Genomic DNA, 18,841 nt, shown 5'->3' with positions numbered 1-18,841 from the left:
TATGGATTTTTTTTTACAAACAACATACAATATATACAAGTAATGAGTCCATATAAGTCCTTAACTGTCCATCAAAGTATTTCCTGGTCCATCCACATTCTCACCAAACACACCACTATAATAACAACCTCACAAATGTAAACTACTAAACTCTACTTAATAATAACAACAAATAATCATAATAACTATAACCTTAATACCAATAATTAAACTAAAAATCCCTGGCCCGGTTGCATTTCTCTCACCCAAAATAAATAAATGATTAATTTGTGTCACAAACTACCAAACACCATAAACGGAAAATACAAATTTTTTATTTATTTTTTGGCCCTGAGCTGGTCCCGCATCCCATGCCCCCAGTACATGATAACAGATGTCCATGAACCAGTCCAGGATTTTTTTTTATATGGAGTCCCATAGAAACCCCCCTCCTCCCCTTTTTCCCACCACCCAACCTAAACTAAACTCCAACATACTGTGATAAACCACCCCCTAGAAAAAAAAAATGATATGTTAATATATGCAAACACTAAATATATAAACCCTAAATATATAAATACACAAACAGAAAAATATACAAAAATAGTACAAACTATACAAACCAAACAACAATGAGGCTTTACAGCCACAGAAAGCCCAAGTTCACCGCCTGCAAGCCCTATATTACCATGTACCTAGAGCACAAAACAAAAAGACAATTTTGTGCCAGCATCAGCCGACCACCAGGAGGAGACAACAGGCTAAGGAACTTTAAAGGCAGAGCCCCTCCACAGACGAGAAGCCCTGCCAGCACCCAGCCTCTCGTACTCCAGAGAACGCACCTTCACCAGGTCAGCCAGTATATTCCTAACCACCTCACCCAGAGGGAGGATTTTACGCTGCATCGACACTAAACACCATGCGTTCCAAATGTAGTACCTAACCACTGAGCTAGCTAGGACTAAAGTGCACCGGTCCCAGCCTCTAAGGTTTCTGAATGCCCCATAGGCCCATTCTACATGGGAGAGACTGGCCAGCCTAGGCCAACCAATGGAAGCACCCACCCTGTTGTAAACCTCTGTGTTAAAGCAGAAAATGCCTCCACACTCCTCGCGGGGACATCCCCAATCCTCAGAGCTCCTGCACTTCAGATTGTCCCTCACACAGAGTTTCCCATGGAAGCAGCACCAATTCAAGACCCAAAACTTCAAGGGGATCCTGATAGAATTTAAAAGCCCTAAACCAACCTCCAGATCCCGACTTGGGCAATCATTGGGCGCCAATGTCCTCTGGAAATGAGAAGACAGAACCCTCGAATTTCCTCGACAGAGTCCTAATCTCCAACATCCCAAGACCTCACCGACGAATAACCTTCAGAACCGGGGTAGCATAAGCCGGGAGATGCCCATGTGGTGTGCAAAGATCCTTTACTTGGCCCCTTGTCTACCATTCCTGGAAGAAAGGCTGAAACCATCCCCTACAAGAGGATACCCCTGAAGGAGCCCTCTCTTTCCAGAGGTTTGCAATATTGCTCTTAAGAAACGTATTGACTAGGAATACCATGGGATTGACCACACACAATCCCTCTAGTCTCCTCGTATGGTAAGTAACCTCCCTTTTCACTAGGTTCAGTCTATTCTCCCATACCATTTGGAAGAACACACTGTAGACCTGGGTCCAGACAGGTTCTGGCAACATGCATATACTACCCAGATATATTAGCAAAGGGAGCAGAAATGTTTTGATCAGGTTAACCCTGTCCCGGAGGGTCAAAGACCAACCCTTCCACTGATCCACCTTCTGAGCAGCGATCTTAAGCCTGCTTTGACCTTGGCCAAATTCTATGCCGAGAACTTTTGCAGATTCCTGGGGCTCTGGAAGGGCGTCCGGGAGATCAAAACCAGGATCTCCACTCCCAGCCAGAGATTCTCACACTTATGCCTCAGAGTAGCGGTCCACCTCTGACATCACCCATCAGCCCTCCTCTTGTGAGGAGACAAACACGGTGACATCATCAGCATACGCTACTGCTTTTAGAGCCGAATCTGGCACCGCCAGGTCCATTCTCACCCCCACCAACGGTCCACAATCAATCCTCCTAAGGAAAGGATCAATTTCAAACACATACAGCAAAGGGCTCAAAGGACAACCCTGATGGACACCAGACCCAACCTCAAAAGAGCGGTCAATTCAACCATTCACAAGTGGGAAACTCTCTGCCCCTACATACAAGGTCTTAAGCCAATCAACAAAACCCCCCGGCAGGCTATATCTCAGAAGAACAGACCAGAGGTACTCATGGTTGACCAGATCAAATGCTTTTGCCTCATCCAAGGACAGCAAGTACCCCTTCCAGTTGCCAGCCCTAAACAGCACTAAATGTACTGCGGCCCGGAACTGAGCAATGCTGAATCCCTGAAAGGAGAGGGGGTGCAAACTCCATCAGCCGATTAAACAGCACTTTTTCCAGAATCTTTCTGTCCGCATTGAGAAGCGTTGTTGGACACCAATTCTCAATGCAGGACGGGTCTTTACCCTTTGACAGGATGATCAGTGCTGACCTCCTCATTGACTTCGGCAGAGTGTCCGAGGATATACACTCATTAAATACCTTGGTCAAGAGGAGAACCAAAGTGTCCTTAGAGGTCTTATAGAACTCAGATGTTAAGCCATCTGAACCGGGTGACTTCCTGAGGGCAAGCCCATCAATCGCCATCCTCACTTCCTCTTCCCGGATCATCTCTGTCAAAACGTCAAGAGAGGGGTCTTCTCCTGGTACAGGGATGGCTTCAGCCAAGAAAGCTGATACCCCATCTCGATCTAGATCCGTCCTTCCCAAAAGGTCCGAGTAAAAGGATCTGACGGCCTCCAGGATACCTGATCTGGACCTTTTCAAGGACCCCATACTTTCAATCAGTCCTGAAACTACTTTACTATTTACTGACATCTTGCAGCTTCTGTAAGGGTCGGGTGGGAGTTACTTCCCGTAATCCCTCTGGCACTTAATCAGCAAGGACTTCACTCTGGAGATATCCTCTTGACTACCTCCAGTCGAGACAAGGTGCTCAAGTTTCTCCCTCAGGCCCTGGTTCAAGCGGTACATGTTTAGGCTTCTGAGGCCTGAGAGCTGGTGGTAGAATCTCGCAACCTTTTTTTTTGAAGATCTCCCACCACTCTGACTTACTGCTACAAAGGCCCAGCAATGGTACCTGGCTCTGAAGAAAATCCTGAAAGGACTGTCTTATCTCTGCTTCTTCAAAGAGAGAAGAATTGAGCTTCCAATAGCCTCTGCCCATCCAGGGGGTCTCTGTAACATTCAGAGAAAACAAAATTAAACAGTGATCGGAGAATTCTACCTCAACTGACACTGCTGAAGAGACGGCTTCCTCCTTCAAATAAAACCTGTCTATTCTGAACCTACAACTACTCCTATGATAGGTGAATCCCGCGTGGCCTGGGTTGTGCCGGATGTGGATATCCACCACCAGGCAAGCCTCACTCGCTATGCTATTAAGGGTGATGCTATCATAAATCAGCTTGTCTCTGGAACCTCCCCTGTCTTGGGACCTCATGACAGCATTAAAGTCCCCTCCAAAGACCACCTGCCGACTTGTAAAAAGATAAGACTTGATCCTCATAAAGAGACACTTCCGGTCCCACTTAGGCTGGGTTCACACTACGTTTTGTCCCATACGGGAGCGCATACGGCAGGGGGGAGCTAAAAGCTCGCGCTCCCGTATGTCACCGTATGCGCTCCCGTATGTCATTCATTTCAATGAGCCGGCCGGAGTGAAACGTTCGGTCCGGTCGGCTCATTTTTGCGCCGTATGCGCTTTTACAACCGGACCTAAAACTGTGGTCAACCACGGTTTAAGGTCCGGTTGTAAAAGCGCATACGGCGCAAAAATGAGCCGACCGGACCGAACATTTCACTCCGGTCGGCTCATTGAAATGAATGGCATACGGGAGCGCATACGGTCACATATCACGTATGGGACAAAACGTAGTGTGAACCCACCCTTAGACTGTGGACCGTAGATGTTAATAAGGCGAAGTTCTTGTCCCTTCATGAGGACATCTAAAATCAGGCACCTCTCCATTTCTAACTCGATAACCTGTCGGCATTCTACCACTGTGGTAAAAAGGACCGCCACTCCGCTATACAGCTCTGCCGCAAGAGACCAGTAGGGGGCCCATGCCTCCACTCTACCAGGTTCTGAGGACACAGTGGGGATTCCAGCAATCTGATCTGGGCCATCAGCACCCCTCCCTGGCCACTTCTGTCGCTGTCCTCCCCTGAGTCTGCAGGTGACACTGCTGACTGCTGTGCAGGGGGCCCACTGTACGGGGCCTGCTGGTCTTGCTGTTCTCAGGTTGCAGCCCCATCAACCTTTTCTCGCTTTTGTCAGCCATTTCCCTGAAGCCGTCTTCATTTTCCAGTTTTTCCTTAACTGGGCCACTCATCTCCCGTAATACTGCTTTTCTTTCATCCAAAGCTTCAACTTCAGACATTAGTCTCTTTATCTATGCCTGAATTTCTGCCCTTTTGCGTTTAGGGGTAACATCAGCCCTGACGGCTTTACAGGCATCTTCATAATCACGGAGATGACTCATTACCCGGGAGCCATAGGTGGAAATAGACTACCGGATCCTTGGCATTCCCCAGCCTTCCTACCTGAGGTCAGCTTCATCTCCACGAGCACTCTCTGAAAAACCCAGCTTTCCTGAGGTTGATTCAACCTTGCAGCTTCTCGCCTCAGTGGGGGGAGTTGGAGCCACATTGTTGCGACTCCGGGTGGAGGGCCTCACCCCCAAATCCTCCGACATACAGGCCGCTTGCTGACCTCTCCTGCTCCCCTTTGGCCTATTCCGGGGAGCAAAAGCCTGGGCCTTGCCTCCCTCACTCATCCCTGAAAATGCATCCCCTCCCTGAGGAGGAGGAAGCAGGCTCCAGGTGGAACAGATGGAAATCCCTGGAGCTCAGGAGGCACAGCAGACACAGCACAGCTGAAGCACGACCACACCCACAACTAATTGATCTGCACTCCAGAGCTATATGCACTATTCTGCTGGTGAGGCAACTGTGTACATACAGTACATTACTTTACTTATCCTGTACTGATCCTGAGTTATATCCTGTATTATACTCCTGAGCTGTACTCACTATTCTACAGAAACCAGAAGAATTCTCTATAGACAAGACTAATGTAACTCAAAATCAGCTCATAAGTACAAAAAAAATATTTAGAAGGTTTTTGAAAATTGTATGCTGTAATAATGGTTGCATTTGGCATTTTTGTTGGCATTTAGAATAACCGCTCCTCTCATCATCATGACCATTGTGCAATGACTAGCCCTATAATGGGCTGGTGAATCATTATGACCTTATGTAAAACTTTTTGATTTAGCAGTAGTTCATTGTGTCATATCTCTGATTTTGTAATTCATTTTGGGGGATTTTTATATTTAGACATTGGACCAGGGCACATACTATATCTGTGTATCATTTTCTTATTTGTTCTCTGGGTTTTTTGGTATTTTATCAGCATATTAATGAAAGTTATGTTTAAGTGTTGATACTTCAGTGATATGCATTTACAACTACCACCTTAAAACATTTTCTTTTTCAGAATGTACCCTTCATGAGCAATGGTTTCCTGAGCCCTACCAATTGCTAGTACAAAAAGGGTCAGCATTCCTTTGAGTTCCTTGTCTCTTTCATCTTCAACTAGTTTTCTTGATCTGTAGTTGGAAATCTTCAATTCATGGCAATGGAAATGAAGTAGATATATAAAGTTCAAGAATCTGCACTACTTACTTGTACAAAATAAAATAAAAAAATTGTGGTGGGGGTCACAGGTCTTAGCAACATGACAAGAGATGTTTTAAGGTGGGCCTTTCTTTTACATATGTATAATTTCATGTAAGAAATGGATTCTCACCATTGTATTCCTGTTTGCAGTGCAGTACTTCATGAAGCCTCTGGTTTATCAAGGCTCTGTACCGCTGCAAGATGCTGAGGTGATCTCTCGATGTAATGACTCTGACAACGAAGTCACTAGGGTGCCACGTAGAAAAGGTTTGGGATTTTTTTCTATTCTTGGTTGATTTTTCAGCTTTGTTATTAAATTATTTATAGAACTGTCTTTGTTTTTACTTTCTTGCTATTCTCACCCCCTTCCCTGGGTTCCTGAGATATAGGGGTTTCACTGTTCGTTTTTTTATTGAATTGTCAAGGAACAAGGAACTTATTAAAAATGGCCAGTGAATAGGAGGCTCAGGGGTCTGTGACAAAGAGCTTTCTATAAACACCCCCTAATCATGGTTTATGCACCCTCAGCCTCCTAACGGCCTTCACTGTGCCTAGCACCAGGGCTGGTCCTACCATGGGTCCCGGGGGCTTCATAGGATGCAGGCAATATCTTAACAAAGGTGGTACTTTGCCGCCCAGAAGCATATACACCCAGTGTCCAGAATATTCATCTAACGCAGGGAGTGCTGTTTACCTGCTCCTATAAGTGCTAAGTGGCAATTGTATATTTTACGCATCACCACTCAGTAGCCTATAGGAGCAGATAAGAATGAGTGCCTTCAAAGGAACTTCTGCTGCTGTAGTCTGGTCTGCAGAGCTTGAGGAGATCTGAGGTCACCACTATTTGGTCACTTTATGGTGGTTATTGATCTTTGTACAGTGGTTTTTATCCACTATCAGTATGGTGGTATCGTGTCGTCACTATGTGCTGCAATTGCTAGTGGTCATGGTGCGGCAGAATTAGTTTTCCTATGTTTAAGGGTGTTATTGATTATATCGGATTGTGTATAGTGTTTTTTATTTAATAGCAGAATGATGGTATTACTGAGTCACACTAGTAATATGTTGACCAGTGTTAAGGTATCATTTTAAACTTTAAAGGGGTATTCCAGGCAAAACCTTTTTTTATATATATATCAACTGGCTCCGGAAAGTTAAACAGATTTGTAAAGTACTTCTATGAAAAAATCATAATCCTTCCAATAGTTATTAGCTTCTGAAGTTTTCTGTCTAACTGCTCAATGATGATGTCACGTCCCGGGAGCTGTGCATGATGGGAGAATATCCCCATAGGAACTGCACAGCTCCTGGGACGTGAGTCATCAGAGAGCAGTTAGACAGAAAACAACAACTCAACTTCAGAAGCTAATAACTATTGGAAGGATTAAGATTTTTTAATAGAAGTAATTTACAAATCTGTTTAACTTTCCGGAGCCAGTTGATATAAAAAAAAAGTTTTGGCCTGGAATACCCCTTTAACCCCTGGTGAGCAGCAATGCATACACTGTCTGCATCGCCACTCTCTTACACTAATTTGCTGATAGAGAGAGATATGACTATCCTAATAGAAATCAATTGACCAAGGGTTAACCCTTGGTTCCAAATACCCTTATTTAGCTCCCACCCTTAAAACTTAGCTTTCAACCGATGCAGGTCCTGCTCAGGCAACAGACTCACTATTTATGCACTGTATCCACTCCTGGATTCCGCCCTCTGATCATCCAACCAATCATCAAAGCTATCACATTGTTAGCACATCACAGACCCATCTGTACCTCCTTTTCTTTCAATGAGTCCTGTCCTTATGGCCAATCATATAATTACTCCTTCCTTGCACCTTCCAAAGTCATAATCCTATGTCAGATGTTGTGCATTGTGCTTGCTGCACGCACGGCACCGTAATATGCGCATGCACAGATTCCTGAACGGGCTCTCTCTCGCGTATGTGCTGTTGCTCTATATCGGCACTTAGTCTGTGGAGCTATAATCTCCCATTCTAAAATATGGGTGATTACTTGCCCCTGCGTCTTATGCCCGTACCTTTTGTGAGCCATTCCATTATCAGTTTATAAAGGGAGTGTCACGGTTCGGCAGGCTGGAGGTGGATTCTCTGTGTCAGAGAGGGATTGGCGTGGACCGTGTCGGTGGACCGGTTCTAAGTAGCTACTGGTTTTCACCAGAGCCCGCCGCAAAGCGGGATGGTCTTGCAGCGGCGGTAGCAACCAGGTCGTATCCACCGGCAACGGCTCAACCTCTCTGACTGCTGAGATAGGCATGGTACAAGGGATAAGGCAAGAGCAAGGTCGGACGTAGCAGAAGGTCAGGGCAGGCAGCAAGGATCGTAGTCAGGGGCAACGGCAGGAGGTCTGGAACACAGGCTAGGAACACTCAAGGAAAGGCTTTCTCTGGCACAAGGGCAACAAGATCCGGCGAGGGAGTGCAGGGGAAGTGAGGTATAAGTAGGGAGTGCACAGGTGGAAACTAATCAAGGTGATTGGGCCAGGCACCATCATTGGTGCACTGGCCCTTTAAATTGCAGAGACCCGGCGCGCGTGCGCCCTAAGGAGCGGGGCCACGCGCACAGGGACAACACAGACGGGGAACGGGTCAGGTACGGGGACCGAGATGCGCATCGCGAGCGGGCGCGTCCCGCATCGCGAATCGCATCCCGGCTGGGAGCAATATCGCAGCGCACCCGGTCAGCAGGTCTGACCGGAGCGCTGCGAATTAAAGAACGCTGCGAGCGCTTCGGGGAGGAGCGGAGACCCGGAGCGCTCAGCGTAACAGTACCCCCCCCTTGGGTCTCCCCCTCTTCTTGGAGCCTGAGAACCTGAGGATAAGACTTTTGTCCAGGATGTTGTCCTCAGGTTCCCAAGATCTCTCCTCTGAGCACTCAACTACAAAGGGTCCAAGATAACGTGGTCCCAGATTAAAACTGGGGACACGGAAGCGGATATACTTGGTGGAGAGCCACACAAAAACAGGAGGAGTTCTTCTTTTTTCTTCGGCAAGCTTCTTCACCCGGGAAGAGGCTAGTATGAGGGATTTTAGAGTCTTTTTCCAGATGGTGGCGAAGCCCCAGGAAACCACATCAACAGCGGGCACACAAGAAGGCGTGGGGGTGGGGAGGGAGGGAAGAGGGTCAAGCTTGGCACGGGGCAGAGTGTTAACAGGACGGGGGCTGTGAGGAGGAGACACAGCATAGTCCAGATAGGCCTTGGGGAGACCAGGTAAAGGGGGAGACACAGAGGTTTGACTGACGGGACTGGGAGCAGACGTGAGGCATTTTCTGTGGCAAGAAGCACCCCAGCTCATGATCTCCCCGGTGGTCCAGACAAGGGTAGAGGAGTGGCGTTGGAGCCATGGCAGACCGAGGAGGACTTCAGAGGAGCATTTGGGCAAAACAAAAAGTTCCATGCTCAAGAGCAGGGGTTCTGTGCGGTAACGCACAGTGCAGTATAGAAGTAAATCTTCTTTCTTTCTGCGGCGAGTCCTCTCTTCAGGGGTCAGGCGAGACCGATCCACTTGCATAGCCTCCTCAGTGGGAGGCACAGGGGTGGATTGCAAAGGATACTGTGAGAGAGGTGCTCCGAGCGGTGTGGCACATGGCAGGGCCTTCCCAGGCAGGAGACCACGGCAGAGTCTAGAGTCCCCATCAAATTTGTCCGGCAGGGACAAGCAGGGGTTAGGAGCGGCCGGTCGCTGCGGAGGAGTTGCAGGAGCCGGCGGAGGAGATGGTTGTTGCTGTTGCAGCTGCTGTGTCTGTGACTGAAGTTGCTGTATCTGCGGCAGCAGCTGCTGTATCTGTGACTGAAGTTGCTGTGTCACGGTGGTCAAGTATGCCAGCTGGTGATTTCGTTGGGTGATCATTAGGGATTGCTGGGAAATCACCGTGGAAATGTCGGCAAGACTTGACAGCGGCACCTCAGCGGAATCCATGGCCGGATCTACTGTCACGGTTCGGCAGGCTGGAGGTGGATCCTCTGTGTCAGAGAGGGATTGGCGTGGACCGTGTCGGTGGACCGGTTCTAAGTAGCTACTGGTTTTCACCAGAGCCCGCCGCAAAGCGGGATGGTCTTGCAGCGGCGGTAGCAACCAGGTCGTATCCACCGGCAACGGCTCAACCTCTCTGACTGCTGAGATAGGCATGGTACAAGGGATAAGGCAAGAGCAAGGTCGGACGTAGCAGAAGGTCAGGGCAGGCAGCAAGGATCGTAGTCAGGGGCAACGGCAGGAGGTCTGGAACACAGGCTAGGAACACTCAAGGAAAGGCTTTCTCTGGCACAAGGGCAACAAGATCCGGCGAGGGAGTGCAGGGGAAGTGAGGTATAAGTAGGGAGTGCACAGGTGGAAACTAATCAAGGTGATTGGGCCAGGCACCATCATTGGTGCACTGGCCCTTTAAATTGCAGAGACCCGGCGCGCGCGCGCCCTAAGGAGCGGGGCCACGCGCACAGGGACAACACAGACGGGGAACGGGTCAGGTACGGGGACCGAGATGCGCATCGCGAGCGGGCGCGTCCCGCATCGCGAATCGCATCCCGGCTGGGAGCAATATCGCAGCGCACCCGGTCAGCAGGTCTGACCGGAGCGCTGCGAATTAAAGAACGCTGCGAGCGCTTTGGGGAGGAGCGGAGACCCGGAGCGCTCAGCGTAACAGGGAGTTTGTATTGTAAAGTATATTTATATTTAATGATGTATCCCAATGCATTCTGGCATCAAATTTCCCCATCCAGAAAAAAGTTATTCCATCCCAGAATATAAATTGGGACACAACATACCATACCAGATAACTGGAATGGTTATGACAATTATATTGAATTCTTTTAATCAGTAGAGTAAAGAGATTGGTTTCATAACTAATAGAAGGATATCGGGTCTATTCCATATATTATACACAGGAGGTAGCCATGGTGCTAACAAAATGTGATTACTAGACCACATACAATGTTAATAATTAAAACTAGACGACAGAATATGAGATGTAACTGACCTGAGCAGAGCCAAAATTAGCAAACCAGACTCAAATTAAACAATACTTGTTATCATTAGATGCAATTCCTGTCATCTAGTTTTAATTATTCGCATTGTATGTGGTCTATTAATCGCATTTTGTTAGCACCATGGCTACCTCCTGTGTATAATATGTGGAATAGACCCGATAACCTTCTATTAGTCATGAAACCAATCTCTTTACTCTACTGATCAAAATAATTAAATATAATTATCATAACAATTCCAGTTATCTGGTATAAAAGCACAAATTCCTCCACTGTAGCGAAGGGATTGAGAGGTGCCAGACACACAGATTGAAAGGGATCTCAAGTTTAAACTCGAGATCCCTTTCAATCTGTGTGTCCTGCGCCTCTCAATCCCGTCGCTACAGTAGAGGAATTTGTGCTTTTATATTTGAAGTTGACGTGGAGCGGCTGCGGGCACCCTTAACATCACTCTTTTCCATAGTTACACTTGGTTGAGTGTAACTCCATGTGGTAAGTGCCACTTGTATTTTACCTATTCTGGTCGCCTAAACGGTATCACACTACAGAGCGCTGTCTGTCTTGTTTTAGTTATCAGGAATGGTATGTTGTGCCCCAATTTATATTCTGGCATGGAATAACTTTTTCTGGATGGGGAAATTTGATGCCAGAATGAATTGGGATACATCATTAAATATAAATATACTTTACAATACAAACTCCCTTTATAAACTGATAATAGAATGGCTCAGAAAAGGGATTGGCATTACACGCAGGTGCAAGTAATCACCCATATTGAAAAATGGGAGATTATAGCTGCACAGAATAAGTGCCGATATAGAGCAACAGCGCATGCGCGATAGACAGCCCGTTCGGGAATCTGTGCATGCGCATATTACAGAGCCGTGCATGCGGCGAGCACAATGCGCATCATCCGACATAGGATTATGACATCAGAAGGTGCAAGGAAGGATTAAGTATATGATTGGCCATAAAGACAGGACTAATTGAAAGAAAAGGAGGTACAGATGGGTCTGTGATGTGCTAGCAATGTGATAGCTTTGATGATTGGTTGGATGAGGATCAGAGGGCGGTATCCAGGAGTGGACACAGTGCATAAATAGTGAGTCTGTTGCCTGAGCAGGTTGATGCCCGTTTCCCTCCTGAGGACGTTACTGCTGTAACGGAACATGTAGAGGGGGCAGTGTTAGTTTTTATATAGCAATCCTAATAGTGCGTCAGCAGTGTGTTGTATCAACCGGTGGACCTGCAGGCCACAGGTGGTTAATAGATTGTTGTGGAAAACAGAGACCACTGTGTGGTTATGATCATATAATGTTATACACTGAAATACACACTGGATTGTGCTTTTAAAGTGACTCTTTACTTATATTTTAATAAGGCTTCACAAAAGCAAAGTTTTAGGGGCAGGAGTTAAATAAGGGTATTTGGTTAACCCTTGGTCAATTGATTCCTAGTCTAATTGACCCTCACCCCTCCGGGGGATTTTTTGATGTGGACTATCCTAATTCACACAGTTATATCAGTAAAATATTATTTCTGCAGGTTTTTTTTTTTTTTTTTTTTTTTTTTTGGGGGGGGGGGGGGGGCCACAATGTCTTAAACTTAGCACTCACATCTCATTTCAATAAGGTTTCAGTAAAAAGTAGAAATAGTTAACCAGATGGTAAAGCCCATATATCTCTAATATGGAGGGATGAAGCAGGAGAGTCAAACTGTAAAAACATAATTTTATGGTATTCATCCCTGGTCCTTTATAGAGGGGAATGTATAATAAAGCAGTGTTATGAAAAAAAAATTTGTTTTTCAACAGTTTTACAAATTTTAAGTGGTGTTTTATGTTTGTCCTTTTTCCTTTTTGTGTGACTATCCACATACTATCCAAAACTAATATGTGCATACACTACCAACTGGAGCACACATGATAGGCTGACAATTGCTGCTGCAAGCTTTTCTGTGTAGACTTATTAGAGGAAGGAAATTGAATGACAGCAATGGGAAGTGTGTCTCCATTATGGCCACATTCATAAAAGATTTTATAAATACAAATGGAAAAAACAGACCAAATTAATGAAGCCAGCAATTAAATACTGTATGAGGTGTTATCTGTGAAAGACAACATTTCCCCTATACAGGATAGGGGGATATGTGTCTGATTATGGAGAAGAATCTGACTCTCAGGGAGAGTGCATGCTGCAGACGGCATGCACTCCATTCATTTCTACGGAAGCTCCAAAGATAACCATGTACAGCATTCGGCCATCTTCAGTGCTCCAGACCCTCCTTTAATCAGAAACTTTTTCCCTACACTGTTGATAGAGGATAATTTGTCTTTCGCTGGAGAACTACTTTAAATGATATCTTAAAGGGGTACTCCGCCCCTAGACATCTTATCCACTATCCAAAGGATAAGATGTCAGATCGCCAGGGTCCCGCTGCTGGGGACCCCGGGGATCTCCGCTGCGGCACCCCGCTATCATTACTGCACAGAGCGAGATCGCTCTGCACGTAATGACGGGCAATACAGGGGCCAGAGCATCGTTACGTCACAGCTCCGCCCCTTGTGACATCACGCCCCGCCCCCGTCAATACAAGTCTATGGGAGGGGGCGTGGCGGTCATCACGCCCCCTGCCATAGACGTGCATTAAGGCAGCACATCCGCAGTGTCAAATATGCTGTAGTTGCGCTCCTGTGTGACCTTACACTTAGAATGTAATTTCGAAGTATAATTTTCCTACGTGCGCCAAAAAATCTATTGTGCATCAAAATTGTGGAACACAAACACATTGACTAGATTTAAAAATACATGTGTTTTTTCCTCATTAATTTACTATTCTGTTTGACACCACTGATTCCAGCATGGCTTTTACTGTGGTTCTCCGGGTGTCAGTTCATTGATGAAAATCTTTTGTTATAAGTAATCACACTTTATAAAAAAATGGCTTCAGTATCTTTCAGAATAAACACAGAAAACTTCTTGTTGGAAGTGCAGGTGGAATACAGACAAGAATGGCTTCTCACTTGTCATGAGGGGTGGAACGCAGATTGGGGAACCCATGTGTGCCGACACTTGGGATTCATCAGGTAGAAATCTTTAGAAAAGTCATTTTTTAAATATGTGTTAAATAGATAAAGGTATTTTCTGGTGCTTATTTCGCTATTTGGATTATAAAAAAAAATTAACCACCAGTCCAACATCACAGTACCTACACCATTCTGATGCTTACCAGTCATTTCACCTTCCTGATCACATTCTGATACACAGAGAGAGGGAGGAAGGCGCCTCATGTGCGGGATCAGTAGATCTTGTAGGTGGGGGTAGGGGACGGTAATTCCCAAGCCGCTTACCAAAGTGGGTTGTGCGCCCACACACAACAAGGTAAAGAGCAGAAGAGATATAGAAGAAGGTCCACTGCAGCCCTCCTGGGTAAGAGTAAAATCAAAACCGAATGACCAGGGAGTCAGGAGTTTGTCTGGCGCAGAGAGGAACCATCAGGCAGCCAAGTAAAATCAATGGATTTATTAGATGCAACGCGTTTCGCTGCACATGCGCAGCTTCATCAGGCATGACAAGAGAAGGCTGGTAACAGATATATATACCTCCAGGTATGTTTTATGTTCCATCTTCCAAGCACAGATGGAACATAAAACATGGTTTTTTGTTGCATAGTTTGTCCCGACACTTCACTCTTCATCATCAAAAAAATGCCGAAACTTTGAAATTAATTATTCTAGAAACTATCCCCATTCATTTACCTAACAGAATACAAAGATTAAATAATCGTGAATCCTTCTGGATCCACAAATTACATACTTTGCACCCTCAAGGTTTTAATGAATGTATCGATACAGTTAAATAATCTGATAAATTAGGGTTTAAAAACTTTCCATTTCTTCCAATGGATTAACCTCCAAAATATTATATCTTGATCTATTTTTTTCGTTGTTCCTTCTGTGCTGTTCACCCTGGAGCGCCCCACTGTGTATTTATTATTTCTTATGTTTTATTATCCAAGTTCCGTTTTTTGTTCTTCCCTTCCTTTCTGCATACAGAAACTTCTGTATTTTTTATTTATTTATTTAATGTTTGTAAATTTGGATCTTTTTACGAATATTCACACCCTGCGTTTTCGCCGGGTGCTGTATTCAATACCGCACTAGTCATTCTAGTTCATTTTCTTCACTTTCTCTAAGTAGTGTTCATACATCACCTTCTGGTCAGTTGCGATTTGGTTTACCGCACTGTTTATCATTTATTTTTTATTTAATAATGCAGCGATATACAAATCAATTTTGTATTCTTTGAATTAATATACATAGCACCCTATAGGTCCATATCTCTTTATATTATATATATTTTTTGAAATAATATCCAACTTGCGTTGTTGAATGCCGCACCGGTGACTAAGCGGTGTGATTGCTTGAGTCGCTTGTGGTGGTATATTCACACCACATGCGATAATTATATTATATATATATATATGTTTATATGATTCCATTGTGTTTTTACATTATTGTTTCATTATTATTTCTGTGATTTTTGTCTGCCTATTTATATTTATTTATATCTATTTAGATATTTTTCATACATTGGCACATTCATATTTGGATATGTAATTTTATATAACAACTCTTTCAAAAAGTACTCTAATGGTTAATTCCTGGAGGTATATATATCTGTTACCAGCCTTCTCTTGTCATGCCTGATGAAGCTGCGCATGCGCAGCGAAACGCATTGCATCCAATAAATCCATTGATTTTACTTGGCTGCCTGATGGTTCCTCTCTGTCTATGGGAGGGGGCGTTGCGGCCGTTATGCCCCCTCCCATAGAAATGAATGGAGGGGGCATGGCATGACGTCACGTCCCCGTCGCGGAAGCCCTGAGGTTTCTGATACTTCAGACGCTGCTACGCATGGAATGCGAGCTACTGCAAGGAGATCGCGGGGGGTCCCAGTGGCAGGCCCCCCCGCCATCAGACCTCTTATCCCCTATCTTTTCAATAGGGGATAAGATGTTTTTGGCCAGAATACCTCTTTAAATACCTGTGTCTCCTCTATAATCTACCATGGAAGGGGAATGTCCTGTGGACTTTAACTCACCTCCCCACGTTCCCCCATAAGGCCTATATCGGCGTCCTGGTTCTCTGGCACTGCTCGGCTTCATGCTTCTTAGGCTCAGAACATCACACTGCTGTCAGCGTAACGCCAGCCGCAGCGATGTCCCACCTTGGCCAGTGATAGGTTTAGCGCAGTGTCATGTAAGGAGCCCGGGCAGCAGGGCGAAAGAGGGGCCTGAGCTCCCTACATGACTACAAGTGCGCTCAGCCTATCACCGGCCGAGGTAGGACATCACTGCGGCCGGCGATACACTGACTGCAGTGTGACGTTCCGAGCCTAAGAAGAATGACACCGAGCAGCAGTGGAGGACCAGGACGCCGATACTGGTGCAACGGGGAACCTAGGAAGGGGAGTTAAAGTCTTTTTGTTTTTGCAGTCTGGGCACAGGAAAAGTTAAAAGATTTGTTCTCCTTTAATCGTTGATATCTTGTCGCTGTAGGAATCAATCAACAGACATGTAGTGATTCAGGGTCAAAAGCCCATATGACCATGTCCTTATTTTATATCCTGAAAACCTGCTGAATGGTCAATTTTAAAATGTTTATTACCAAGTTAAAACCTAATTCACTGAATTGTGTTGTTTTTTTTGCAGGTTGATGCATCACAAGGCTGTGAATCTGACATCCACCAAGTTAAATCACAGTCAAGAATTTGTTCAGGTGCCACTTGGTCAGACCATTGCACCTGAGCATATGTGGCAAACCAGGTCAGTAGATAAAGAACAAATATAGATCACAGTGTATATTAAAAAGTAATTGTGATATAATAATGCACATTTACAATAAGTAATATTGTATTATTTTCTAAGCTTTGTCCTAAACAGACAGTTATAGTCCCCTCATTTATTCTTTGTGAGTGTCTATGAGCTTCTTGAAAGATATACGGGGGCTGTGACTGTATTGGCAGCTCTCATTGCCTATGGTTTCACTTTGTAACCTGCATGCTTAGGAGGCTGTGAGTGGCCTCTTTACTTTGGCTAAGTATTTGTATATCTGTCCCTATGCATACCCTATGTAGCCCCTGATGAGGTCATGTTTATTTGTGTCCAAAACGTGCAGGGCAAGGGAATATTGAAGTGATAACCTACTTATCTGTTTTTTGTGGTACACAGTACTATTGGTTACGTATTTAACAGTGACTCAATTGGTATTTGTGCGTCTCCAATATGGTTGGTAACTGTCATCAGTTTCCTATCTGACCTTCACTTCTATGTATTATACAGTATATATATATATATTTTATTATTATTTTTTTTTTATACACTTTATTAAAAGCTAAGTTTTATATTCACCCCCCCATTGGTATTTACATATTGCTGTATTTGACACTAGGTGAGTAAGATACCTGCTATCATCTACTTTTTTCTTACTTGTTTATTCTTTAAAATAATTCTTAATGCTCAAGGTTTTTTTCTTGAAGTATCTTAATGTTTTGCTATTTCTCACAATGGTGGTACATTTTGTGCTAGCCTTCTATTTCCACATTTCACTTTGCAGACGAGGATGTCTTTCTGGACGAATTGTTGCACTGAAATGCTCAGGTGAGTGGTACATTTAAAACATATTTTAGACATATTTATGGTGTACTGTATTTGCTGCTGAATATCTGAAAAATTAAAGTTCCTCTCACACTGGAGTTCATCCCAGGAAAACATCCCTTCTAAGCTGTAAAATAAGAGAGTGTCTGGTTTAAATGGGTACTCCGGTGGATAACTTTTTTTTTTTTATCAACTGGTGCCAGAAAGTTAAACAGATTTATAATTTACTTCTATAAAAAAAATCTTAATCTTTCCATTACTTATTAGCTGCTGAATACTACAGTGTTCTCTGCTGACATCTCTGTCCATTTTAGGAACTGTCCAGAGTAGCATATGTTTGCTATGGGGATTTTCTCCTACTCTGGACAGTTCCTAAAATGGACAGATATGTCAGCAGAGAGCACTGTGATCGTGATGTCAGCAGAGAGCTCTGTGTTCCAAAAAGAAAATAATTTCCTCTATAGTATTCAGCAGCTAATAAGTACTGGAAGGATTAGTAATTTACAAATTTGTTTAACTTTCTGGTACCAGTTGATTTAAAAAAAAAAAAAGGTTTCCACCAGAGTACCCCTTTAAGAAAGTTATTTTCAAACATGCATAGAGGTTAAAATGACCAGATGTATGTGTACTAAACCTATGACACCTAAAAAGACAGGCAACATAGTGTCTGAATCTGGGTCCCTGTTCCTGGTTGTGCTGCCCTTTAAGGTACTAAAGGCAAGGGGGTCATTGTTTATTAGCCCAAATTAGGAATTGCTGTACAGAGCAGCATTCACTTTAGAAGACTTAGGCTACGTTTACCCTACAAAATCCTTTGGCATAAGAACCGCACAGACATGTGCTGTCTCCATTTGCGGAAATGCAGTATGTGCGGAATTCTGCTGAAAGAATGAAAAGTTCACTTTTTGCTCGGTCCGAAGTTAGAAATTTCAAAGGGTTAACAGTGCAGCAGAATCCCATTGAAAACAATAGGAGGCTGCTGTATTCAAATTTCTAAGTAAAATTTCACTCAGGAATTCTGTAGTGTGAACGTACTCTTAGGCTACAGTCCCACGTAGCGCTAAAGCAGCGCATTTCACGCCCTGCAAAATGTGCTGCGCAGAGGGAAACCCGGCGGCAGATGAGGAGGTAAGTAGTAATAGAATCACTACTTGGCTCCAGCGGCCCTAAAGTATAGGTTTTATTACAGAAAACACTCCCCTCATTAAAGGGTACCTCTCATCAAAAAAACTTTTGATATATTATAGATTAATGTATGCAGAATAACTTTACAATTGCATGTTATTAAAAAATATGCTTCTTTCTATTTAATTTTCCACTTTGAAGAAATGACCACTAGGGGTCTCCCTACCAGTCCTGGCAGCAAGCATTTCAGACTCATGCTGGAGTCCTA

The 18,841-nt window shown here is 44.5% G+C and overlaps 1 protein-coding gene across 1 annotated transcript in view; it reads left to right on the top strand.

Moving 5' to 3' along the window:
* TMPRSS5 (transmembrane serine protease 5) overlaps window positions 1-18,841 on the top strand; it is a 163,447-nt gene that overhangs the window by 99,305 nt on the left and 45,301 nt on the right. The window contains exons 4-7 of the mRNA XM_056542418.1: window positions 5,942-6,058; window positions 13,741-13,876; window positions 16,504-16,617; window positions 17,408-17,451. Of these exons, the coding sequence (XP_056398393.1) occupies window positions 5,942-6,058; window positions 13,741-13,876; window positions 16,504-16,617; window positions 17,408-17,451 (411 nt within the window). The remainder of the gene's footprint in view (window positions 1-5,941; window positions 6,059-13,740; window positions 13,877-16,503; window positions 16,618-17,407; window positions 17,452-18,841) is intronic.

The sequence above is a fragment of the Hyla sarda genome, chromosome 10, assembly GCF_029499605.1.
Source record: "Hyla sarda isolate aHylSar1 chromosome 10, aHylSar1.hap1, whole genome shotgun sequence".
Classification (NCBI taxonomy): Eukaryota; Metazoa; Chordata; class Amphibia; order Anura; family Hylidae; genus Hyla; species Hyla sarda.
This window is presented reverse-complemented; position numbering and strand designations above follow the sequence as displayed.